Consider the following 27,387-nt stretch of genomic DNA (forward strand, 5'->3'; position numbering starts at 1 on the left):
GCCTTCACAGTGTATCATTCGCCTTCACAGTGTATCATTCGTCTTCACAGTGTATCATTCGTCTTCACAGTGTATCATTCGTCTTCACAGTGTATCATTCGTCTTCACAGTGTATCATTCGTCTTCACAGTGTTCGCCTTCACAGTGTATCATTCGTCTTCACAGTGTATTGTTCGTCTTCACAGTGTATTATTCGTCTTCACAGTATATTGTTCGTCTGTACAGTGTATTGTTCGTCGTCACAGTGTATTGTTCGTCTTTACAGTGTATTATTCGTCTCCACAGTGTATTGTTCGTCTGTACAGTATATTGTTCGTCTGTACAGTGTATTGTTCGTCTGTACAGTGTATTGTTCGTCTTTACAGTGTATTGTTCGTCTTCACAGTGTATTGTTCGTCTTCACAGTGTATTATTCGTCTTCACAGTATATTGTTCGTCTGTACAGTGTATTGTTCGTCGTCACAGTGTATTGTTCGTCTACACAGTGTATTATTCGTCGCCACACGGTATTGTTCGTCTGTACAGTGTATTGTTCGTCTGTCTGTTGATGTTTGATCTCCACACCTGCCACGTGAGTATGTATGGAATCCTGGAAGGGACATTGTCGCGTTGTCGCATTGTCGCGTTGTCGCCCTCTCAAATACAAGCAAAATTAAACAAAACGCGACACGCAACATCGCGACAATGTGACAAATGGGCGATATGTCGCGTTGTCGCGATGTCGCGAGTCGCGTTTTGGTTTATTTTGCCTCACTTTACTTGTTTTTGACAACGCGACAATGCGACATAGCGACAATGTCCCTTCTAGGATTCCATAAGTATGAGATACCCCACAGTGAATGTACCGAGGCGGGATTCCTCGGGTTAGTTTACTTAGACATGTACTAGCAACATTACATGTTGAAGAAATATGGCTCTTTGTGACTCAAGTACCTCCTTGACTATTCTTCCAGCAACGAAGTCGGTCGAGTTATATTGTGGTTAGACCTACATTTGCCATGTGTTTAGACCTACATTTACCATGTGGTTAGACCTACATTTGCCATGTGGTTAGACCTACATTTACCATCTGTTTAGACCTACATTTTCCATGTGGTTAGACCTACATTTACCATGTGTTTAGACCCATGTGTTTACATGTGGTTAGACCTACATTTACCATGTGGTCAAACCTACATCTACCATGTGTTTAGACCTACATTTACAATGTGGTTAGACCTACATTTACCATGTGGTTAGACCTACATTTACCATGTGGTTAGACCTACATTTACCATGTGGTTAGACCTACATTTGCCATGTGTTTAGACCTACATTTACCATGTGGTTAGACCTACATTTGCCATGTGTTTAGACCTACATTTACCATGTGGTTAGACCTACATTTGCCATGTGGTTAGACCTACATTTACCATGTGGTTAGACCTACATTTGCCATGTGGTTAGACCTACATTAACCATGTGGTTAGACCTACATTAACCATGTGTTTAGACCTACATTTACCATGTGTTTAGACCTACATTTGCCATGTGTTTAGACCTACATTTACCATGTGTTTAGACCTACATTAACCATGCGTCTATACCTTCATTTACCATGCGTTTAGACCTACATTTACCATGTGTTTAGACCTACGACCATGCATGTTTAGACCTACATTAGCCATGTGGTTTAGACCTACATGTGTTTAGCCATGTGGTTAGACCTACATTAGCCATGTGTTTAGACCTACATTTGCCATGTGGTTAGACCTACATTTACCATGTGGTTAGACCTACATTAGCCATGTGTGGTTAGACCTACATTAGCCATGTGGTTAGACCTACATTTGCCATGTGTTTAGACCTACATTAGCCATGTGTTTAGACCTACATTAGCCATGTGGTTAGACCTACATTAGCCATGTGTTTAGATTAACATTTGTTTACCACAACAACATCTTTGGACCTACATTTACCATGTGTTTAGACCTACATTTACCATGTGTTTAGACCTACATTTACCATGTGTTTAGACCTACATTTACCATGTGGTTAGACCTACATTTACCATGTGTTTAGACCTACATTTACCATGTGTTTAGACCTACATTTACCATGTGTTTAGACCTACATTTGCCATGTGTTTAGACCTACATTTACCATGTGTTTAGACCTACATTTGCCAATGTGTTTAGACCTACATTTACCATGTGTTTAGACCTACATTTGCCATGTGGTTAGACCTACATGTGTTTAGACCTACATTTACCATGTGTTTAGACCTACATTTGCCATGTGTTTAGACCTACATTTACCATGTGTTTAGACCTACATTTTTAGACTACATTGTGCGTTTAGACCTACATTTACCATGTGTTTAGACCTACATTTACCATGTAAGACCTACATTTAGACCTACATTTACCATGTGTTTAGACCTACATTAGCCATGTGTTTACCTACATGCCATGTGTTTAGACCTACATTAGCCATGTGGTTAGACCTACATTTGCCATGTGTTTAGACCTACATTTAGACCATGCGATTTTTTGTGCGTTTAGACCTACATTTGCCATGTGGTTAGACCTACAGCCATTTAGACCTACATTAGCCATGTGTTTAGACCTACATTAGCCATGTGTTTAGACCTACATTAGCCATGTGTTTAGACCTACATTTACCATGTGTTTAGACCTACATTTACCATGTGTTTAGACCTACATTTACCATGTGTTTAGACCTACATTTACCATGTGTTTAGACCATTACATGTGTTTAGACCTACATTTACTTTTGTTTAGACCTACATTTACCATGTGTTTAGACCTACATTTACCATGTGTTTAGACCTACTTTTGCCATGTGTTTAGATCTACATTTACAATGCGTTTAGACGTAAATTTACCGCGTGTTTAGACCTACATTTCCCATGTGTTTATACCTACATTTACCATGCGTTTAGACCTACATTTACTGTCTAGACTTATATTTGCCTCGTGTTTAGTCTTACGTTTACCATGTGTTTAAGCCTATAGCTGTCATGTGTTTAGACGTACATTTGGCATGTTTTTAGACCCACATCTACCTTGTGTTTAAGCCTACATTTACCATACCTAGGAAACATACAACGCTAACTGGGACATAGTCCCTCAAACAATACTGACTAGGACATAGTCCCTCAAACAACACTGACTAGGGTTATAATCCCTCAAATAATACTGACTAGGACATAGTCCCTCAAACAATACTGACTAGGGTTATAATCCCTCAAACAACACTGACTAGGGTTATAATCCCTCAAACAATACTGACTAGGACATAGTCCCTCAAACAATACTGACTAGGGTTATAACTGACTAGGGTTATAATCCCTCAAACAACACTGACTAGGGTTATAATCCCTCAAACAACACTGACTAGGGTTATAATCCCTCAAACAATACTGACTAGGACATAGTCCCTCAAACAATACTGACTAGGGTTATAATCCCTCAAACAATACTGACTAGGGTTATAGTCCCTCAAACAACACTGACTGGGGTTATAATCCCTCAAACAATACTGACTAGGACATAGTCCCTCAAACAATACTGACTAGGGTTATAATCCCTCAAACAATACTGACTAGGACATAGTCCCTCAAACATACTGACTGACTCAGGGTTATAGTCCCTCAAACAATAATACTGACTAGGGTTATAATCCCTCAAACAACACTGACTAGGGTTATAATCCCTCAAAAAATACTGACTAGGACATAGTCCCTCAAACAATACTGACTAGGGTTATAATCCCTCAAACAACACTGACTAGGGTTATAATCCCTCAAACAATACTGACTAGGACATAGTCCCTCAAAGAATACTGACTAGGGTTATAATCCCTCAAACAATACTGACTAGGGTTATAGTCCCTCAAACAACACTGATGGGGTTATAATCCCTCAAACAATACTGACTAGGCCATAGTCCCTCAAACAACACTGACTAGGGTTATAATCCCTCAAACAATACTGACTAGGCCATAGTCCCTCAAACAACACTGACCAGGGTTATAATCCCTCAAACAATACTGACTAAGACATAGTCCCTCAAACAATACTGACTAGGAGATAGTCCCTCAAACAGTACTGACTAGGACATACTCCCTCAAACAATACTGACTAGGGTTATAATCCCTCAACCAATGCTGACTAGGGTTATAAGCCCTCAAACAAAACTGACTAGGACATAGTCCCTCAAACAATACTGACTAGGGGTATAATCCCTCAAACAATACTGACTAGGACATAGTCCCTGACTACAAATACTGACTAGGGTATAATCCCTCAACCAATACTGACTAGGGTTATAACTCAAACTACTGACTAGGACATAGTCCCTCAAACAATACTGACTAGGACATAGTCCCTCAAACAATACTGACTAGGGTCATAATCCCTATACTGACTAAGACATAGTCCCTCCCTCAAACAATACTGACTAGGACATAGTCCCTCAACCAATACTGACTAGGACATAATCCCTCTAACAGTACTGACTAGGACATAGTCCCTCAAACAATACTGACTACGGTTATAATCCCTCAAACAATACTGACTAGGGTTATAAGCCCTCAAACAACACTGACCAGGAGATAGCCCCAAAATGCCACTGAGCAAGTAACGATCCTTAAACCTAAACAGCCAATCAAACGATATAAGTCCATCATACGATACTAAATGCAATCCTGATCCATAATAGGATTTAGTAAGGCATATACATATTTAATACCTCAAGTAGTACTCAGTAGAAACAGTCCCTGAAACAATTACAGTATTATACAATATAGTAGGAAACACGCCTCTGACAGAAACAGATCGAAACTTACGCTGACGTGTTGTGGTGGGTAAATTGATGTGTAATGTCTGTATTTATTACCTACGAGGGCGAAAATACAGGTATCGGGGTTCATATTCTTCATACAAGGCCCTATTAGGGCACAATATCACTTTGTCATGGTGACGTGACGTCATGAACAATGCTTTGACGTCACGTTTCTTCTGTGAAGCTGCGTTCTACATTCGGCAACATAGCCAGCCTATGTTTGAAAGTAGATTTGGGTTTATTTTTCCTGTTTGACGACTTCGCTAATATACAGAATATCATATTCGTGCCCATATCATACCATCTTGCTGGGGAAATACCAACGTCTCGTCTCGTAAACATAGTATGACATGGACCCTCATATAATATCCTCTATTTACTATGACTGGGTCCATACAATACCACTGTAAGCATGTATATAATAACGGATATTGAATTACCGGAGCGGTATTCAGATAAGCAACATACTGCTTGTTTACCAATCCGGTTCCTGTTTTGGAAATAAATATGTTTAAACCAATTAAACATTTCATGTCTTTAATATTTATATCCATCTGGAGATATGATGTTTGTTATTAATGATCTGTGACAACATGGCGGTATGGGATTTGGTCTTCAACTATCCATGTTTCTTTACCTATCCATGTTTGTCGTCAATTGCGTCTAACAGGGTCGCGCTGACGTGGTTCATGCATGTCATCGTATCTCAAGCACGTAGATCGATGTTCATGATGTCAATCACAGGATTGTCTGATCCAGGTTCGATAAGTCGCCGCAATGTAGCTGGAATACTGCTGAGTGAGACAAACAGGCCGTTCACAGTGTGACAAAACATAACGTGTACATGTTGAACATCAAGGCATTTATTAACAAAAATATACACAAAACATTAACATCGCCATTTTAGGCCATCATCGTACAACAAAACAGATTTAATAGTGGTTCACTTGTTATATGTTAGCTGTGAACATAAATATATATTTATTTTCATTTCCCATAATATTGATATGTACAAAAATTGTACAAAAATTGCTGTGCCTGGAAACCCGTAGAGGTGGTCGAACCATTCAATTATACTTCGATCACGAGTTTATGAGTAAATCTCAAGTTTCTGTCCATATGGTATAACACATCACAGTATTTCAGTCTTGTGAACCAAACACCGGTCAGGCATTGCCCTCCAGTTACTTGCACTTGTCGTGGACGACCGCGGCTCCCTTCTCTTTGTAGTCGGCCGCCTTGACCCACATGGACTGGAAGTCGTCCAGGGCGGCCAGGGTGCTCCCTCCCAGCCAGGCTGCATGTTCCCTGTGTTCCCCAGCCACAACTGTGGCACTTGCAGCACGAGACTTCACCTCCTTCTTCAGACGTTCCACGAACCCACTGGCAAGAGTAGGGCCTCCCGCGACTATAATATTGCCATACATCAACTTCTGTTGCTCGGCAGAGCACTTCCCAATGGCTTCCTCCAAGAGGGCGACTACCCCACCAGATGGCAGACCTGCCACTGAAGGCGTGAAGAGGACCTCTGATGTCTTGAACATCTCGCTACCAAGAGTCACGGCTGTCTCATCTGGTAGCTTGAATATCTTCTGGAAGTCTGGATCTGATGCTTTGGCCGTCTCCAGATCATAGTTTTTGGCCACGTAGCACATACTCTCTTTGATCTGCCGCACCGCCTCTGGAACACTGGCCAAATTGTAGCCCTTCTCAGACAGCTGTTTGCAGAGGAACTCATTCTGTCCACTTCCACCAAACGCCCACCGTGTAACAGCCTTGGGCAGCAGGAAGCCCTCATGCGAGGGGGCGGCATGGATGACTCCATCTCCAACCTCCAACACCACACCCGACAACCTCCCCGTGGCATACATACTGAGAACTCCACTGTTGGCCACGAACAGCCCAGGGACCTTGAACTTCTCAAACATAATCTGCGTTATTTTCTCCTTGTCCTGGGGGTCTAGGGAAGGCGGTGCAATGAGCAGCACGTTGTGTTCCTGAGGGTTGAGACCCAGCTTGTCCACCAGAACATCCCTCCAGATAGCCGTTACATCCTCCCAGTTCCGGATCTGTCCCTCACGGACTGGCTCACTCAGCACCACACCCTCACGGCTGGTCCTCGCTGCTGCTCCAATATACGTCTCGTTCGACTTCTGAAATGGCAAAAGAAATAAAAGTGTTCATCTTCAATCAAGTATATTCTGTATTGATGCGGCCCCTTGTAGAGCAACACATAAACACGGAAACACGCGTCCGTAGTTCATTCATCACAATATCATGAAAATCATTTACAAAACAAAATGCTTTTTCAAATATATTTTCCTGTATAATTGTGCATGCGCACCACGTGTCAATATCTGCTATGTGTCAATTAATGTTCTGTAATTCGCAACGACCAGTACAGCGAGTGTCTGTCTCAACATGCGGTGCAGTGGAGCCTTGAGACGAAGCGGTCCAGTCATCCGACCTGGATTCAATGCACAACCTGGATTCCAAGGCTGTGCAGTCAGCGTCTTCGTGGTACAGAATTAAATCATGAAGCGCCGTACAATCCCTGCATAGCCCTCTCTGCACAAGGAACTTGTCTCAAAAGAGGCGTGCAAACTGTTTTGTCTTTGGCCAACATTGACAGTCATGTGTCAAGCACGTGTTGGCAAACGCCAGTAGTGGTTGTCTATGTACACATATAATTGCACAATACAATAAAAATGTCTGATTTCAAACATATAGTTGTACGTCCAATAAGCTAACTGTGGCTGAAGGGGTCGTTTCTGTACACAGATATGTACCCTAAACAAAGTCAAAACGTACCCGGTACCCTAAAAGGCGGACGAATCCATATTCCGCAATCCAGAACCGAAACCGTATGTAGTGCTGAAAGGGTCGTTGTCTGCACGGGTACTACAGATGTGTACCCCAGGTACGTTTCTGTATACAGAAATGCACCCTGGCCATAATCAGAATACAGAAATGTACCCTAGGACGATTCCATTCTGCATTGTGTCGTTTTCTTGATTGGAACTGTCATACTGTTGTATTAGATGCATTTGATTGCGTTATATAAGAGCATACACAGTATAACGAATATTTCACGGTGCACAACGTACACCACTCGCAATCAGCTGAACGGGGATAACTACATACGGTTTCGGTATTGGGTCGCGGAATATGGACTCGTCCGTCGTTTAGGGTACAGGGTACGTTTCTGTAGTTTGACTTTGTTAGGGTACATGTCTGTATACAGAAACGTACCTGGGGTACATATATGTAGTACCTGTGCCGACAACGACCCCTTCAGCGTATGTAGTTGTTCCCGTTCAACTGATTCCGAGTGGTATTCATGTACATCGCGAAATATCCGTTACTGTGTATTCTCATTACTTACATAACGCAATCAAATGTATCTCATACAACAGTATGACAGCTCCGGTCAAGAATACGACACAATGGGAATGGAATCGTCCTAGGGTACGTTTCTGTCTGTATACAGAAATGTACCTGGGGTACATATCTGTAGTACCCGTGCCGACAACGACCCCTTCAGCCTAACTGTGTGGACAGTATTCGAGAATGCTCGGTTCTGCAGCTCACACAGAAACGGGTGTTACGGCGGGATGTTGTTATCGATGACACTGTGACCAAAGTCTACAGAACCCTCCACCACACGGGAAGTGGACTTCGGATCATACTCGATCATACTTACATGAAAACATTAACTATACAATGGGGTAAAGGGATGTCGATATGAATGTCGCCCTTTGTCCTGAGTAGTGCATCGCGGCAGTGAGAAGGGGTGGGAGGGAGGGGAAGGGTGGGTGGTTTAACGCGTGGTCCCCACTGGAATGTCTGTCACGACAGAACTGATTCCCAGCTGTTGGCGGTATTCCCTGAGGGAAACAAAGACCCACGCTACAGACCCCATCTCATTGCGCTCGAGCCCCCGCTCTACTCCCTATCTCCCCACCCCGTCCCCGTCCCGTCACACTGTTTTCACCCGAAGCCTCCCTGAACACCAAGCGACGCTAACCGCCAGGAATGACAAGAGTAGAACTCAAAGAGTGTATGTGGGTTTTATATTATCAGAGAGCATTTTTTCTATATCCATTACACATGCACGAAATGGCCATTGAACCTGCCTCTACACAGATGACAATGACAGGGGGTGTTTGATGGGTATCTGCATAACGACCACCCCACCCCCGCCCTACCGACCCCACGTACGCACGCCACCCTCGCACGGATGTACATTATGTGGCAACAAGGGTTATGCGCTCCGTCAAACAGAATTCCCTATCTTCAGCAGTTAATCTCCCAAGTATGTATCTTCCAGTGATAGCATGACTTCCAGTTGGAACAATACACTGGCACGGGGACAGGTACACAATATAACTACCCACAAGAACAGTTTACTCTTAATGTATCAGTTTATACTTTCACCCTTATATAAAGACAATTCATCGAGTGAGAAACGTGCGACATGCTACAACTTGAGATTCAGGTTCTTTCAACTGGGTCAGATATCTATTTCAAAGATCATCCATCAACTTTTGCAGTCATTGAAACAAACCAACGAATAGTCCCAATATCGCATTGCGCATCCGCTCTGCCAACTTAAAACAGTATAGACAGTGCTCTTTAACAGCACAAAGAGCCCAGTCTGTTGATATGAGCCATGCTGGTCTCACAAGGGGAAGGGTGGGGGAGGGTCATGTGGGCGACGCCTGTAATGCTAGCCGAGACGGGGCCGGGGGGAGAGAGAAGGGATGGGTAGCTGCACATGGGACGCGCGCGTGCACATTTGATACAGCCTTCTCACGCTGCCGGGTTATATTTAGCATCCCGGACCCCTCCTCCCTTCTCCGATCCGACCAAACCAGGAAGTGAGGAGATCGTGAACGCTCTCCACATAGCAGAGTAGCGAGAGAAGCCATTCACTGGTGCGGGGCCTCTCGGCGAGGTGGGGAGATATCTGTCGATATCACAGAAGCTACACGCCATTAAATGCGTGGCTTGATCACGTGCGACCAGCTCCCTCCCATCGTGTAAGTTATTACCGAGAGGTACATATTGATCACACGGTAGCTAGAGTTCTAAACGTTACATGTACATTGTACAGTATGTTCACTACCTAGTTACATGATAGAGAGAAAGTGTGAGCATTACCTCTCCCACCCCTCGTCCCACTAGGGTAGGCTGGATAACCCGGGGGGCCGTGTCGCCAGCCAGACCGGCTCGGGTCTGGTAGGAGCCCGTCTCAATGATCACATGAGGCTTCGGCATGTTGATAAATTCTGCAGTTGTGGGTCACTGTCGAAAATTTGTGTATAAAGAAACTCTGGGCGATGTCGCTTTTATAGACGTTGCCTGCAAATGGAAATAATTGTTGTGTGTTTATATGACCATATGTAGACTATGTGAACACGTAATCTGAGATCTCCATAAATGGACACGCGCTGCCTTATATGGAGGTAAACGTACACCAGCTTCGACGCCGGATCATTATCGAGATCAGTGCTGGTGCTGCAAATGTGTTAAGTTATAAGCGTATATTACTCATGCTAGGCGACCTCTGACCCGGACTGACACACTCACCCTGTTCAACCTGGTATCCGTCTCACATGTATTCTCTGATATACCGCTACCCTCCAGTGCACACCCGCACATCCGTATAGTACACAGTTAACTAGGTCGGAGAACCGGGTGTTGCTGGTCCCGATACTTCACCGTTTCTCACCTCATTACAAGTCTTACGTTTTAGTAAATGCAGTACTGTAGCTGCCATTCGGTGTTTAGCCCTGGGGATATTACAGGGGCACGGTCGAGTGAGAATGTCAGTGCCGACAGTGCCAGCAAATACCGACTGAACGCACGAAAACAAACATGAGTCAGCTATTTTAAAGTGAAAGAAGGGAAATCCCTGTGTTATGCCAGAACGAGGCTTGGGATATCCATGTCTTGCCAGAACAAGACTAGTGTGATTCCCCGTGTCTGTGTTCAGTAAAACTGACCACGTACAGATCTGCGGACCACATGCATGTTCACATTTCATGGACTATTTACAAAAAATCATTGAAAAAGGAATACAACGTTTCCTAAATAACACCTTACACGTTAACCACACTTATACATAATGCGTTTCATGTCCAGATTAGTCAGGACCCCTTTATACCGGACACCTTTAGCACATGTAGTGTGTATTAGCGATATCTCCCTTTTAGGATACAGTTTAGCTATACCATATGATACACTCAGCTCTGTGGTATGTCGGGGTATTTACACCCAAAGTTGAGGGGCGGGGGTGGGGGTGTAAGGATACACTTTGCTCCCTGGTATGCCAGGGTATTGTGCACCCGGAGTTGGGGGGTTATGAAACACTTTGCCCCCTGGTATGTCAGGGTATTGTGCACCCGGGGTTGGGGGGTTATGAAACACTTTGCCCCCTGGTATGTCAGGGTATTGTGCACCCGGGGGTGGAGGAAGGGGTTAGGATACACCTTGCCCCCTGGTATGTCAGGGTAATGTGCTCCCGTGGAGCCTAGGACATATATCCCATCGAAATTGAAACTATAACCCACCCATCTGGACGGAAACGAACTCAGTGTGAAGCTGACTAATAACTAAACGTTTATTAAGTACAGTATAAACCCACCAGGCAGTACAATGGCAGTTCACAACAGAATCGAAGTACAAAACTGAAAGGCAGTATATAGATCTGCAACGGCAGTAAACAATATACCAGCAATAGTGGTAACAATAACATCATTAATAATGTTAAGACATTGGCTTAGTCTGATATCCAGGGTGAAAACAATGCTATATAACCACATGTGTTGTAAGATGGTACGGATATGTTAGAATGAGTTAATGAATGTAGGCAAGCTGCGATACATGGCTGTGATGAGGTGCTGTTGGTAGTTGAGTAATGATATCAGCTGATAACATTCCCGAGAAGACCACGTGGCCACGGCATAATGTTAGGTTATGTTCCGACAGACAGGAATTTTGAAATATATCATATGATTATGAATATAGATAATTGGTAGTCTGCCATAAGAGTGCTGAATGCTATTTTCTGACTGACCATCATCAGTATCTGATTCCTTTCGATAACTTGATATAAATATGCCTTTTTCACTCAAAAACTGTTTAATATCGATCTGCCGATCTGTATTGATGCATATGACAATGACTGCTGATAAACCATTAGAACTGTGCACACTTGATGTCAGAACAACACCTAATAAAACATGGAGGAATCTGCTTGGGACACAATTACATCTGCTTGAGAACACACACAGTTACATTGAGCAGACACTAACAGATACACAGGCCACACAAGCATAGGTCACACCAATGAGTAATTCGCTCTCGTGTGTTCCGCAGCTGAAGGCTTATTCCGTTGTCAGCTTGTGACAGAAGGGTCATTTCAACCTGTTGTTTTCAATTTTTTTTATTAAGGCCTTGGATTTTGTAATCTGATTCAAACACTATCTCCGGATGGAGCTCTTTGACATCTTGGTAAAACATTCTCGATTTTACCTCACATTTTGTGAAAAGTGTGCACGAGAGGCTTTTTGACATAGGGACGAAGTTGAAATCATCACTTTTGTCATACAATATTGTTGGGAAAGTCTAAATCTGAAACAGATGAAGAGCTGTCAATGGTATCCTTTATTTGTGTTCATGTTGGTCAATCAGTGGAAGTGAATTCATCTGTTTCATGACTGTTGAACGATATCAGATCATCATTATTAATTAAGTTCGACGTCTAGGCCAAGTTACCCTGTTTTACCATTGTCAGTTCGAACAGAAATTCCTATTCCTAAAGAAACAGATCAGTAATAAGGAAAAGAAACTGTATGCCCGTGGGGAGCCTATATTCCTTGTCAGAACGTTTGACCCCCCATTCAATTTCCTTAGCAACACAAACACCGAAGAGAGTGCTGAATCACTATCAACTATAATGTACGCCGATTTGTGTGCTATTGTATTAATGACGATATTTTCTTCTATAATGTTTTCTTTGAAGATATTTCAAGAGCGTTTGATATTTTATAGGTGTTGTCCGGTAAGATATTAGTAATCGACATCTAAAACATAATCCGAAATATCAACTCACATTACTATGCACTCAACAGACCTTCTTCCTTATAAGGAGTACAGTGATCAGTTATTGAACTGACTCACTTGTATGTACAAAGTCATCTTTTACACAACACAGCAATATAATACTGTATATGGCCTAGGGTTTCAACCTATATTCACGTTATCTGGTTTATTAATACGATCGTTCACGGTACGCCGCATGCAGCCATGAGTAAACAGCTAGATTAGCACAAGACGGACCTTCTGCGACAGACTGCCCTGCGCAGTAGCGGCCCAGCTGATTAGGGGTAGGGTCCGGGTGCACCCCAGTAACTACACGTTGCCTATCGGGGACTGCGAGATTGGCCATATATAGGCATGTCCCACAAAAGTCGGTTAACTCCAGTCTGTGTCAAGACCATATACGGAGTTTTATAGCACGGGAGATAACGGGGTGAGTATATAGGCAGAGCGAATTGAGACGGTCGTCACAGTGTAACTGCTTTCCAGATTCGACAGTTCAAATCTCACTTCTCTCTGTAGTCTAAACCTCGACAACCATGGATGATGATGTTGCTGCATTGGTTATTGACAACGGCTCCGGCATGTGCAAGGCCGGTTTCGCCGGTGACGACGCTCCCCGAGCTGTTTTCCCCTCCATTGTCGGGCGTCCAAGACATCAGGTAACATTTGTCCTCTGTTGACGTAGAAACTGTGTACTACGGTGCGCGGCTCCAATAGAGAGTAGAGGAGATAGAATAACCATCTTGTTTATGTGTCATATGTACTCACGTTGGACCACGACAGTATGTTCTTATAATTGGTGGTGTAATATTTGTATGTATGTATGAGAAGGTTATGCATCCCACACTATAAAGTTTACTGTACTACAATGAAACCTCGGAGTTCGGACTGCGTCAATTCGGCAATGTTACCTTCCGGGAAAGGTCGAAAGGTCGAATGACTTGTATACACATGAGACAACAGCCTTAATGATTTGATAATGAGTAACCGCGTCAATCATGACGAAATCTCGGGGCACGCCACCTTCAGGATAAACGGGGTGTCATTGTTTTAAGACATTACTGAAACCTTTCTCTCTGATTTCAGTTTGAACGAAAACTGTACTATGTGATTTAAATATAGAATGTTCCATTTCTGTCATGTCTATTGCCAGTATAAAAAATATATCACGCACAATGACGTAACTGATTTTGTGTTTCAGGGCGTGATGGTTGGTATGGGACAGAAAGACAGCTATGTTGGAGATGAGGCTCAGTCCAAGAGAGGTATCCTCACACTCAAGTACCCCATCGAGCACGGTATCGTCACCAACTGGGACGACATGGAGAAGATCTGGCATCACACCTTCTACAACGAGCTCCGTGTTGCACCTGAGGAGCACCCCGTCCTTCTGACAGAAGCTCCCCTTAACCCTAAGGCCAACCGTGAAAAGATGACCCAGATCATGTTCGAGACCTTCAACTCTCCAGCTATGTATGTGGCCATCCAGGCTGTTCTGTCTCTGTACGCCTCTGGTCGTACCACGGGTATTGTTTTGGACTCTGGTGATGGTGTCACCCACACTGTACCCATCTATGAAGGTTACGCCCTTCCCCACGCCATCATGAGGTTGGATCTTGCCGGTCGTGACCTGACTGATTACCTCATGAAGATCCTCACTGAGCGTGGTTACTCCTTCACCACCACCGCTGAGAGAGAAATCGTCAGAGACATCAAAGAGAAATTGTCCTATGTCGCCCTTGACTTCGAGCAGGAGATGGCTACTGCTTCATCTTCTTCCTCCCTGGAGAAGAGCTACGAGTTGCCCGACGGTCAAGTCATCACCATTGGTAACGAGAGGTTTCGTTGCCCAGAGGCCCTCTTCCAGCCATCCTTCTTGGGTATGGAATCTGCTGGTATCCACGAGACAACATACAACTCCATCATGAAGTGCGATGTTGATATCCGTAAGGACTTGTACGCCAACACTGTTCTCTCAGGGGGTTCTACCATGTTCCCTGGTATCGCCGACAGAATGCAGAAGGAGATCACATCCCTTGCCCCAAGCACAATGAAGATCAAGATCATCGCTCCCCCAGAGAGGAAATACTCCGTCTGGATCGGTGGCTCCATCCTTGCCTCACTGTCCACCTTCCAGCAGATGTGGATCAGCAAGCAGGAGTACGATGAGTCCGGCCCATCCATTGTGCACAGGAAGTGTTTCTGAGCATGCGGGTCACCCTTTCCTAACAGGAATCTCAAATCCAAGACAGTCTGTGTGGCAACTGAAACAATTTGATGACAATGAAGATGTCACTCACGATGTCAAGATGAAATTGGCGATGACACTTGTGATGATGGCACACAAGGCCAACTCCTTTGTACATATCTGTGATGAAACGAAAGACTATCGTCTATACGGACAATACCACATGTGAGTGCAATACGTTACATACGCTCAGATGCACACATGTGTCAGAACTGATGATGAAACAGTGGTATTGTATGTTGCAATGTTTGAGGAATTGATCATGTATTAAGTTATGCTCATCTTTGTGGGTGAAAATGTTGATTTATGACGGTGTTCTGATATTCTTATACATGCAATCGGCTTGAAGAATAAACAAAGGACATTGATGGTATTCATTTATGTTTGTACTATTTTTAACGCCGCCCTTGGCAATATTTCAGCTGTCAATCATCTGTGAAGCTGACCATTGGGGAACAGACTCTCCAGTGATTCACATCATGAGCATCAATATTTGTGACAGGCAAAAAACACGAACTTCTTTGTGTTTTGTTACATACCTCAATCAAAATGATAACTGACAACAATTGATCAAATGCACACTTGTCTGAATGTAAGGTATAACTTTGAACTGTTGGCGTTATGGTCAAACTTGAGCCAAATCGTGCACGCTGTAGAGGCGTGTCTCCTTACTGCCAAGATGGTCGTTGGTTTCAGTCACAGAATCACATTAAAAACCATTACAACAACGACAACTAAATCGAGTGACTTCATACTTTGGGTAGGGTGCTCGGAACACTAGATTTCTATGGAATTTATTGTAACGAATTATTTCCTTATATTTCTGGGTAAGCGTAATGCTGTGGGTATGAAAGGTGGACGTCATGTACACCCTGGAACGTGCACGTTTACATGGAAGGGAAATATAATGTAGTCTAATGATTGTCATGAACAAGGTCCCTTTATGGCAAAACTTAGAAGTGATCAGTCAACATGGGGGTATATCGTGTGTGTTACTTCCAGGGTAGGACAGACCTTGTGAAGATCCTGGTTTGACCAGGCCTCGCGTTCAATGCTTGTTGTCAGAGGCGATTAACGGGATCTGGTGCTCGGATGATTTGGCTGATGCATGTCATTGTAGTCCAACTGCGCAGGTCGATGCTCATGATGTCAATCACCGGATCATTTACAAATGTTGTGGTAAACAAGAACCACACAAACAAACATACGCATGTAATGAAAACATATTAAACAGTCAATCGTATAAAAGCACATCCATGCACATGCGTGTTTGCCTAATATTGCTACAAACTGCCTACAGTGTGTTATACACGCTTATATAGTATGACCAGAAATTATTGTGAATTATAGGAATATGTTTAATTGGATTTCTAGTATAAACAACCTTGACCAGCTATCAAGTGCTTGGTTTCATTCAAGTAAGAAAACAACGTTAATCCTTTTTCATTAGTTTGTGAAGAGTTACCCCCCTTTGTTTACTTGCTAGCAGACGACATTTTCAGTGATCATCAGTATGGACGATTTAGAGAAGAGGAAGTTGATTTTAGAATATTATAACAAGGACATCAGATCAGCTAAAGTGATTTCAAGTAGAACAGGCATCCCTTAGTCCACTGTTTATCGTGTTTTGAAAAATATTGCAAATGGATATGGCATCGAGCACCAGGGATGCGCAGGTAGGCCGAGAAAATTGACTGTCGGTGACAGGAGGCGGCTTGGTATTCTTCCTTCTAAAAACAAACGAAGGAGTTTAGAAAACTTAAGGCTGGATATGATTGATAGAGGAACTGTGGCTGTCTGTAAGGAGACAATAAGAGCTGAGTTGCATGCAATGGGTTGGCAGAAAAGTCGAGGAATTCCATCACCGATCATGAAACCTGAACAAAAGGAGCGAAGGTTGAACTGGTGCTTACAGCATAGGAATTTTAACTGGGACAATGTGATTTTCTCAGATGAAAGTTCTGTGTGGCTGTTTCCTAATGCACTGAAATTCTGGACCAAACAAACTGAAAAACCTTTATATCAGCGCCCAAAGTACAGTCCGAAATTTAACGTGTGGGGTGGCATATCTGTGTTAGGGGCAACGCCCCTCTGTGTATTTGAAGGGAATATGAACATTGAGCGGTACACAGATATTCTCGAGGGACATTTACTTCCATCTGCTCACGTGTTCTGTGGAAAGTTTTGGATTTTCCAGCAGGACAACGACCCAAAACATCGCTCAAAGCATTCACAGGCCTGGTTTCGGACCCAAAATATCTCATTATTAGATTGGCCAAGCTATAGCCCTGACCTAAATCCAATATAAAATGTTTGGGAACTTATGAAGGAAAGTGTCAATAAGAAAAATCTGACAAATATTGCTGAAATGAAAGAAGACGTGGTCCGATATTGGGACAGCGTGGACCACGACTTTCTAACTTATTTGATCAGTAGTATGGCCCGCCGCATTGAAGCCTGCATTGCTGCCCATGGTGATTTGACCAAATACTTACTGTTCACCTGTCTTTGAATCTGGAGTTATGTTCTTCTAATATTCACATTTAATACGTGAGTAATGAGTGAAAAAAATAAAAATATTTACAATCTTAAATTCACAATAATTTCTGGTTGTACTGTATACCGACTGCATATCTGACTATCTCACCTGACGCTTGGCCCTGACCGTCAGCAAAGGGGCAGCAAAGAATGTGTGTGGGTTGCTTCCACTGAATAATATCCTTTTGGCTTTAGCGATGAGTTATTCCAGTTCAGTGTTTGATAGGTTCCCGCACTGTTGAAATGTAGCGATATTGCATGTGTTACATGTCAAGGGGCGTCGTAACACCACACTCCCGTATCTCAAGGCTCAACACCCACAAGTAGTAAACACTGCTACAAACTGTATACAAGTTCCTTGTGACTTGGATGAACAGCGATGTTTTACTGTATTAAACTATTTGATGACCATGGATGTTTTACTGTATTGGATGACCATGGATGTTTTACTGTATTGGATGACCAGGAATGTCTTACTGTATTGGATGACCCATTGGATGACCAGGGATGTTTTACTGTATTGGATGACCAGGAATGTCTTACTGTATTGGATGACCAGGGATGTCTTACTGTATTGGATGACCAGGGATGTCTTACTGTATTGGATGACCAGGGATGTTTTACTGTATTTGATGACCAGGGATGTCTTACTGTATTGGATGACCAGGGATGTTTTACTGATATTGGATGACCAGGGATGTTTTACTGTATTGGATGACAGGGATGTTTTATTGCATTGATGACCAGGGATGTTTTACTGTATTGGATGACCAGGGATGTTTTACTGTATTGGATGACCAGGGATGTCTTTACTGTATTGGATGACCAGGATGTTTTACTGCATTGGATGACGTTGGATATTTTACTGTATTGGATGACCAGGATGTTTTACTGTATTGGATGACCAGGGATGTTTTACTGTATTGGATGACCAGGATGTTTTACTGTATTGGATGACCAGGATGTTTTACTGTATTGGATGACCAGGATGTTTTACTGCATTGGATGACCAGGGATATTTTACTGTATTTGATGACCAGGGATGACCATTGGATGACCAGGGATGTTTTACTGTATTGGATGACCAGGGATGTTTTACTGTATTGGATGACCAGGGATGTTTTACTGTATTGGATGACCAGGGATGTTTTACTGTATTGATGACCAGGGATGTCTTACTGTATTGGATGACCAGGAATGTCTTACTGTATTGGATGACCAGGGATGTTTTACTGTATTGGATGACCAGGGATGTCTTACTGTATTGGATGACCAGGGATGTTTTACTGTATTGGATGACCAGGGATGTCTTACTGTATTGGATGACCAGGGATGTTTTACTGTATTGGATGACCAGGGATGTCTTACTGTATTGGATGACCAGGGATGTCTTACTGTATTGGATGACCATGGGATGTTTTACTGTATTGGATGACCAGGGATGTCTTACTGTATTGGATGACCAGGGATGTTTTACTGTATTGGATGACCAAGAGATGTATCTTACTGTATTGGATGACCAGGATGTTTTACTGCATTGATGACCAGGAATGTTTTACTGTATTGGATGACCAGGGATGTTTTACTGTATTGGATGACCAGGGATGTTTTACTGTATTGGATGACCAGGGATGTTTTACTGTATTGGATGACCAGGGATGGTTTACTGTATTGGATGACCAGGGATGTCTTACTGTATTGGATGACCAGGATGTCTTACTGTATTGGATGACCAGGGATGTTTACTGTATTGGATGACCAGGGATGTTTTACTGTATTGGATGACCAGGGATGTTTTACTGTATTGGATGACCAGGGATGTTTTACTGTATTGGATGACCAGGGATGTTTTACTGTATTGGATGACCAGGGATGGTTTACTGTATTGGATGACCAGGGATGTTTTACTGTATTGGATGACCATGGATCTTTTACTGTATTGGATGACCAGGGATGTCTTTACTGTATTGATGACCAGGATGTTTTACTGTATTGGATGATGTTTTACTGTATTGGATGACCAGGGATGTTTTACTGTATTGGATGACCAGGGATGTTTTACTGTATTAGATGACCAGGGATAGTTTACTCTATTGGATGACCAGGGATGTTTTACTGTATTCGATGACCAGGGATGGTTTACTGTATTGGATGACCAGGGATGTTTTACTGTATTGGATGACCAGGAATGTCTTACTGTATTGGATGACCTGGGATGTCTTACTGTATTGGATGACCAGGGATGTCTTACTGTATTGGATGACCAGGGATGTTTTACTGTATTGGATGACCAGGAATATCTTACTGTATTGGATGACCATGGATGTCTTACTGTATTCGGTGACCAGGGATGTTTTACTGTATTGGGTGACCAGGGATGTTTTACTGTATTGGATGACCATGGATGTTTTACTGTATTGAATGACCACGAGGTATGTTTTACTGTATTGGATGACCAGGGATGTTTTACTGTATTGGATGACCATGGATGTCTTACTGTATTGGATGACCTGGGATGTTTTACTGTATTTGATGACCAGGGATGTTTTACTGTATTGGATGACCAGGGATGTTTTACTGTATTGAATGACCAGGGATGTTTTACTGTATTGGATGACCAGGGATCTTTTACTGTATTGGATGACCAGGGATCTTTTACTGTATTGGATGACCAGGGATGTTTTACTGTATTGGATGACCAGGGATGTTTTACTGTATTAGATGACCAGAGATGGTTTACTCTATTGGATGACCAGGGATGTTTTACTGTATTGGATGACCAGGAATGTCTTACTGTATTGGATGACCAGGGATGTTTTACTGTATTGGATGACCATGGATGGTTTATACTATTGGATGACCAGGGATGTTTTACTGTATTGGATGACCAGGAATGTCTTACTGTATTGGATGACCAGGGATGTCTTACTGTATTGGATGACCAGGGATGTCTTACTGTATTGGATGACCAGGGATGTTTTACTGTATTGGATGACCAGGGATGTTTTACTGTATTGGATGACCAGGGATGTCTTACTGTATTGGATGACCAGGGACGTCTTACTGTATTTGATTACCAGGGATGTCTTACTGTATTGGGTGACCAGTGATATCTTACCGTATTTGATGACCAGGGATGTTTTACTGTATTGGATGACCAGGAATGTCTTACTGTATTGGATGACCATGGATGTCTTACTGTATTCGGTGACCAGGGATGTTTTACTGTATTGGGTGACCAGGGATGTCTTACTGTATTGGATGACCAGGGATGTCTTACTGTATTTGATTACCAGGGATGTCTTACTGTATTGCGTGACCAGGGATGTCTTACTGTATTGGATGACCATGGATGTTTTACTGTATTGGATGACCAGGAATGTCTTACTGTATTGGATGACAAGGGATATTTTACAGTATTTGATGACCAGGGATGGTTTACTGTATTGGACCACGTGGTATGTTTTACTGTATTGGATGACCAGGGATGGTTTACTCTATTTGATGACCGGGAATGTCTTACTGTATTGGATGACCTGAGATGTTTTACTGTATTGGATGACCAGGGATGTTTTACTGTATTGAATGACCATGGATATGTTACTGTATTGAATGACCAGGGATCTTTTACTGTATTGGATGACCAGGGATGTTTTACTGTATTGGATGACCAGGGATGTTTTACTGTATTGGATGACCAGGGATGTTTTACTGTATTGGATGACCATGGATGGTTTACTGTATTGGATGACCAGGGATGTCTTACTGTATTTGATGACCAGGGATTTTCTACTGTATTGGATGACCAGGGATGTTTTACTGTATTGGATGACCAGGGATGTTTTACTGTATTGGATGACCAGGAATGTCTTACTGTATTTGATGACTAGGAATGTCTTACTGTGTTGGATGACCAGGGATGTTTTACTGTATTTGATGACCAGGGATGTCTTACTGTATTGGATGACCAGGAATGTCTTACTGTATTGGATGACCAGGGATGTTTTACTGTATTGGGTGATTGGATGACCATTGGGGACCAGGGATGTCTTACTGTATTGGATGACCAGGAATGTCTTACTGTATTGGATGACCAGGATGTTTTACTGCATTATTGGATGACTGTATTGGGATGACCAGGGATGTCTTACTGTATTGGATGACCTGGGATGTCTTACTGTATTAGATGACCAGGGATTTTTTGCTGTATTGGATGACAAGGGATGTTTCAGTGTATTAGATGACGAGGGATGTTTTACTGTATGGAATGACCAGGGATGTCTTACTGTATTGGATGACTCAGGATGTCTTACTGTATTGGATGACCAGGGATGTTTCAGTGTATTAGATGACCAGGGATGTTTAAGTGTATTAGATGACCAAGGATGTTTTAGTGTATTAGATAACCAGAGATGTTTTAGTGTATTAGATTACCAGGGATATTTTACTGTATTAGATGACCAGGGATGTCTTACTGTATTGGATGACCAGGGATGTTTTAGTGTATTAGATGACCAGGGATGTTTTAGTGTATTAGATAACCAGGGATGTTTTAGTGTATTAGATGACCAGGTATGTCTTACTGTATTGGATGACCAGGGATGTTTTACTGTTTTGGATAACTAGGGTTGTTTTAGTGTATTAGATGACCAGGGATGTTTTAGTGTATTGGATGACCAGGGATGTTTTACTGTATTGGATGACCGGGATTTTTTAGTGTATTAGATGACCAGGGATGTTTTAGTGTATTAGATGACCAGGGATGTTTTAGTGTATTAGATACCAGGGATGTTTTACTGTATTAGATGACCAGGGATGTTTTACTGTATTGTATTACCAGGGATGTTTTACTGTATTGGATGACCAGGGATCTTTTACGGTATTGGATGTCCAGGGATGTTTTACTGTATTGGATGACCTGGGATGTTTTACTGTATTGGATGACCTGGGATGTTTTACTGTATTAGATGACCAGGGATGTTTTACTGTATTGCACTCACAGGTTATGCTCTGAGTCTGACCATGAATAATACCGTATATATGTAATGAATATTCATCTGATACATTTGTCGTATTCTTTAAATTCTTAAAATACAGTGCATATATGGGACATAGAACAATAACTATTTTACCTCTGTCCTGAGAAAATATTGCTAATTATATCAATGACAAAATAGTTGTTATATGAAAAAAATATCAGGTTTCGCATATGTAGCCCCCCAAAAATATCCCATACACCAGCCATCCCGCCCCCGCCCTTCAACTCCCCCGCACTGGAATACCAAATGGTGGTCCCTAATATCTATCTACCAGGGAACACCTCCCCATTCAACAGCTACTGTAGTCGTACTCTGCCCAATATACTTTACAGGTAACAATAATACCGTAAATACTCTGTATACGAACATCTATGTTGTGGGTACACTTTCTGTGATATTTGTATTTAAGTTATGTTTGACAAATTAAAGATATCGGTGAAAGTACTTCTGAAGCATTGGTGATACTACCAGCGTGTTGTAAGTATGGCTTGACACCCGCGGTCCTTCTCCTCCTCATCAGGGCGCGTTCCGTCACACGGCTGATATAGCTCACCTATCAGTTACAAGCAGCATAAGCCGCCTGTCTGTTTAGGTAATGGCGGTGTTGCCATTGGGATGGGATATGGACGCGAAATGTGTTGGAACCGAATATAACCTAACGTGCTGATATAATGTCCTTGATGAACACGGTAATCACCAAGGTGTGGATGAATATCCTGGTGTAAGTATTGTGTTCATGTCTAGCATCTGCATTTGGAGACATTATAAACTACATGTGTTTGTGTAGTAATAAAATATCAGTAATCACCAAGGTGTGGATGAATATCCTGGTGTAAGTATTGTGTTCATGTGTAGCATCTGCATTTGGAGACATTATGAAATACATGTGTTTGTGTAGTAATAAAATATCAGTAATCACCAAGGTGTGGATGAATATACTGGTGTACGTATTGTGTTCATATCTAGCATCTGCATTTGGAGACATTATGAAATGCATGTGTTTGTGTAGTAATAAAATATCAGTAATCACCAAGGTGTGGATGAATATACTGGTGTACGTATTGTGTTCATGTGTAGCATCTGCATTTGGAGACATTATGAAATACATGTGTTTGTGTAGTAATAAAATATCAGTAATCACCAAGGTGTGGATGAATATACTGGTGTACGTATTGTGTTCATATCTAGCATCTGCATTTGGAGACATTATGAAATGCATGTGTTTGTGTAGTAATAAAATATCAGTAATCACCAAGGTGTGGATGAATATACTGGTGTACGTATTGTGTTCATATCTAGCATCTGCATTTGGAGACATTATGAAATACATGTGTTTGTGTAGTAATAAAATATCAGTAATCACCAAGGTGTGGATGAATATACTGGTGTAAGTATTGTGTTCATGTGTAGCATCTGCATTTGGAGACATTATGAAATACATGTGTTTGTGTAGTAATAAAATATCAGTAATCACCAAGGTGTGGATGAATATACTGGTGTAAGTATTGTGTTCATGTGTAGCATCTGCATTTGGAGACATTATGAAATACATGTGTTTGTGTAGTAATAAAATATCAGTAATCACCAAGGTGTGGATGAATATACTGGGTGTAAGTATTGTGTTCATGTGTAGCATCTGCATTTGGAGACATTATGAAATATATGTGTTTGTGTAGTAATAAAATATCAGTAATCACCAAGGTGTGGATGAATATAAAACTCAGTAATGTAAGTATTGTAAGTATTGTGTTCATGTGTAGCATCTGCATTTGGAGACATTATGAAATACATGTGTTTGTGTAGTAATAAAATATCAGTAATCACCAAGGTGTGGATGAATATACTGGTGTAAGTATTGTGTTCATGTGTAGCATCTGCATTTGGAGACATTATGAAATACATGTGTTTGTGTAGTAATAAAATATCAGTAATCACCAAGGTGTGGATGAATATACTGGTGTAAGTATTGTGTTCATGTGTAGCATCTGCATTTGGAGACATTATGAAATACATGTGTTTGTGTAGTAATAAAATATCAGTAATGGTTGATTCACTTGAAGCTTCTACCTGTCGCTTCTACCGAGCATGCTGACAAACTGGTCTCCTCCTCTCTCCCTTGGAGAATCATTGGACACTCCCAATTGTGAGACTCCAATTTGTGAGGCAGTGGAGTAGGTAATTAACAAAGAAAACAAACCATGCATACTCCCCTATCTGATAGAATGGATTAACCCTAGCTAATTAGGGATTAAATGTGTAACTGAATCTTGTGTAGGTAACTTCATGAAACTTTAAAAGATAAATTAATTAACTTACTCGGGTAAATGCCTTTAAAAATATACACTTTATGTAGGTAACTTCGTGATCATTTGAAAGAGAAATTACTTTACCTACTCAGATACAGCTTAAATCATCCTTACATATTTAAATATAGATGTACTCCGATGTCCTACCGTCACCCTGGCGTTATAATGAGGATCGGCGCATAACAATAGCAGCCATTACGCAATGACGTTTGCTGTAAACAGATGTCCGTTACTCGTAATGGATGTAGGCATGACGTTTGCTGTAAACGGATGTCCGTTACTCGTAATGAATGTAGGCATGACGTTTGCTGTCAACGGATGTCCGTTACTCGTAATGAATGTAGGCATGACGTTTGCTGTCAACGGATGTCCGTTACTCGTAATGAATGTAGGCATGACGTTTGTTGTAAACAGATGTCCGTTACTCGTAATGGATGTAGGCATGACGTTTGCTGTTAACAGATGTCCGTTACTCCGTAGGCATGACGTTTCCTGCAAATAGATGTCTCGTTACTCGTAATGTATGAAGGCATGACGTTTGCTGAAAACAGAAGCTCGTTACTCGTAATGGATGTAGGCATGACGTTTGTTGCAAACAGATGTCCGTTACTCGTAATGGATGTAGGCATGACGTTTGTTGTAAACAGATGCCCGTTACTCGCAATGGATGTAGGCATGACGTTTGCTGTAAACAGATTTCCGTTACTCGTAATGAATGTAGGCATGACGTTTCCTTTAAACAGATGTCCGTTACTCGTAATGAATGTAGGCATGACGTTTGTTGTAAACAGATGCCCGTTACTCGTAATGGATGTAGGCATGACGTTTGTTGTAAACAGATGCCCGTAACTCGTAGTGGATGTAGGCATGACGTTTGTTGTAGACAGATGCCCGTTACTCGTAATGAATGTAGGCATGACGTTTGTTGTAAACAGATGCCCGTAACTCGTAATGGATGTAGGCATGACGTTTGCTGAAAACAGATGTCCGTTACTCGTAATGGATGTAGGGCATGACGATTTGACGTTTGCTGTAAACAGATGTAGGCCGTTTGCTGTAACTCGTAATGGATGTAGGCATGACGTTTGTTGTAAACAGATGCTCGTTACTCGTAATGGATGTAGGCATGACGTTTGCTGTAAACAGATGCTCGTTACTCGTAATGGATGTAGGCATGACGTTTGTTGTAAACAGATGTCCGTAACTCGTAATGGATGTAGGCATGACGTTTGCTGTAAACAGATGCCCGTTACTCGTAATGGATGTAGGCATGACGTTTGTTGCAAACAGATGTCCGTAACTCGTAATGGATGTAGGCATGACGTTTGTTGTAAACAGATGTCCGTAACTCGTAATGGATGTAGGCATGACGTTTGCTGTAAACAGATGTCCGTTACTCGTAATGGATGTAGGCATGACGTTTGTTGTAAACAGATGTCCGTAACTCGTAATGGATGTAGGCATGACGTTTGTTGCAAACAGATGCTCGTTACTCGTAATGGATGTAGGCATGACGTTTGTTGTAAACAGATGTCTCGTTACTCGTAATGGATGTAGGCATGACGTTTGTAGTAAATAGATGCTCGTTACTCGTAATGAATGTAGGCATCGCTAGAAGCTGGACATTTATTCACGTGACCTTGAACAAATTACCAGGTATGCCCGTTGCACGACCGTACACCGCCCAAGCGGCGTATAAATCGAGGGAGAATACATCATCTATACCCCGCACCATGGAGAAAACATGCATCCACGGCAGTCAGTGAACCGTGAACCAGTGAACCACTGACTTGTCAGTACCATGTTAGTAAAATATATGATTGAATTTCAGTTTGTTTTACTGTTATATTTACATAATGAGAGATTTATAACTTTTGGTAAGATAAATTAGGCATTTGTAGCTTCATGATTCATGGAACACGGGTTTTATGTTGTTCCCCGTTAGGTTTTATCCACATTAATGCATAAAAAACCCCTCCCGGATACCCCATTTTAGGCATCGCAATGCTACAACTTTTAATATAACAATATAAAGAGAGTCAAACCATCCAACATCCCTGGTCTTTAATACTTATCGGTCAAGATAAAGAGAAAACAACATGTATTTAATGCATCAATTTCTCATTGCATCATATGAGTAGGCAAAGATAAGAACAAAAGTACAACAATAAAGAGAGTCAAACCATGTAACACCCCTTTCTTTTCTTGGTATGATGCAATGTTTGATAACTAATTAATAGCTAAGATCAAAGAGAAATTCCGACGGATCGGTACGCGACCGTTACCAAAAAAGAAGGATA

At 42.0% G+C, this 27,387-nt stretch overlaps 2 protein-coding genes across 5 annotated transcripts in view; one reads left to right on the forward strand and one right to left on the reverse strand.

Moving 5' to 3' along the window:
• Positions 1 to 27,387, forward strand: part of LOC124257028 (actin, cytoplasmic) — a 47,101-nt gene that overhangs the window by 9,113 nt on the left and 10,601 nt on the right. The window contains exons 1-2 of one of the 3 annotated variants that reach the window (XM_046690999.1): positions 13,439 to 13,615; positions 14,158 to 14,667. The exons of 1 other annotated variant lie outside the window; for it this stretch is intronic. In XM_046690999.1, the coding sequence (XP_046546955.1) occupies positions 13,493 to 13,615; positions 14,158 to 14,667 (633 nt within the window). In that variant the 5' untranslated portion in view covers positions 13,439 to 13,492. Of the gene's footprint in view, positions 1 to 13,438; positions 13,616 to 14,157; positions 14,668 to 27,387 lie in introns of those variants that run through there. One more of the 3 variants, XM_046690998.1, reaches the window with a different exon arrangement.
• Positions 5,695 to 10,726, reverse strand: LOC124257032 (actin-like). 2 transcript variants are annotated; one of them, XM_046691001.1, is made up of 3 exons: positions 10,599 to 10,726; positions 10,011 to 10,211; positions 5,695 to 7,000 (listed from the first exon to the last, which is right to left on the reverse strand). In XM_046691001.1, the coding sequence occupies exons 2-3, from the start codon at positions 10,125 to 10,127 to the stop codon at positions 6,032 to 6,034; spliced, it is 1,086 nt and encodes a 361-aa protein (XP_046546957.1). In that variant the 5' UTR covers positions 10,128 to 10,211; positions 10,599 to 10,726; the 3' UTR covers positions 5,695 to 6,031. The 2 variants fall into 2 exon arrangements, with proteins under 2 accessions (XP_046546957.1, XP_046546958.1); XM_046691002.1 differs by lacking the exon at positions 10,599 to 10,726 and adding an exon at positions 10,466 to 10,575.

Source organism: Haliotis rubra, unplaced genomic scaffold (assembly GCF_003918875.1).
Source record: "Haliotis rubra isolate DU_JTF1 unplaced genomic scaffold, ASM391887v1 Scf648, whole genome shotgun sequence".
In the NCBI taxonomy this organism is placed as follows: domain Eukaryota; kingdom Metazoa; phylum Mollusca; class Gastropoda; order Lepetellida; family Haliotidae; genus Haliotis; species Haliotis rubra.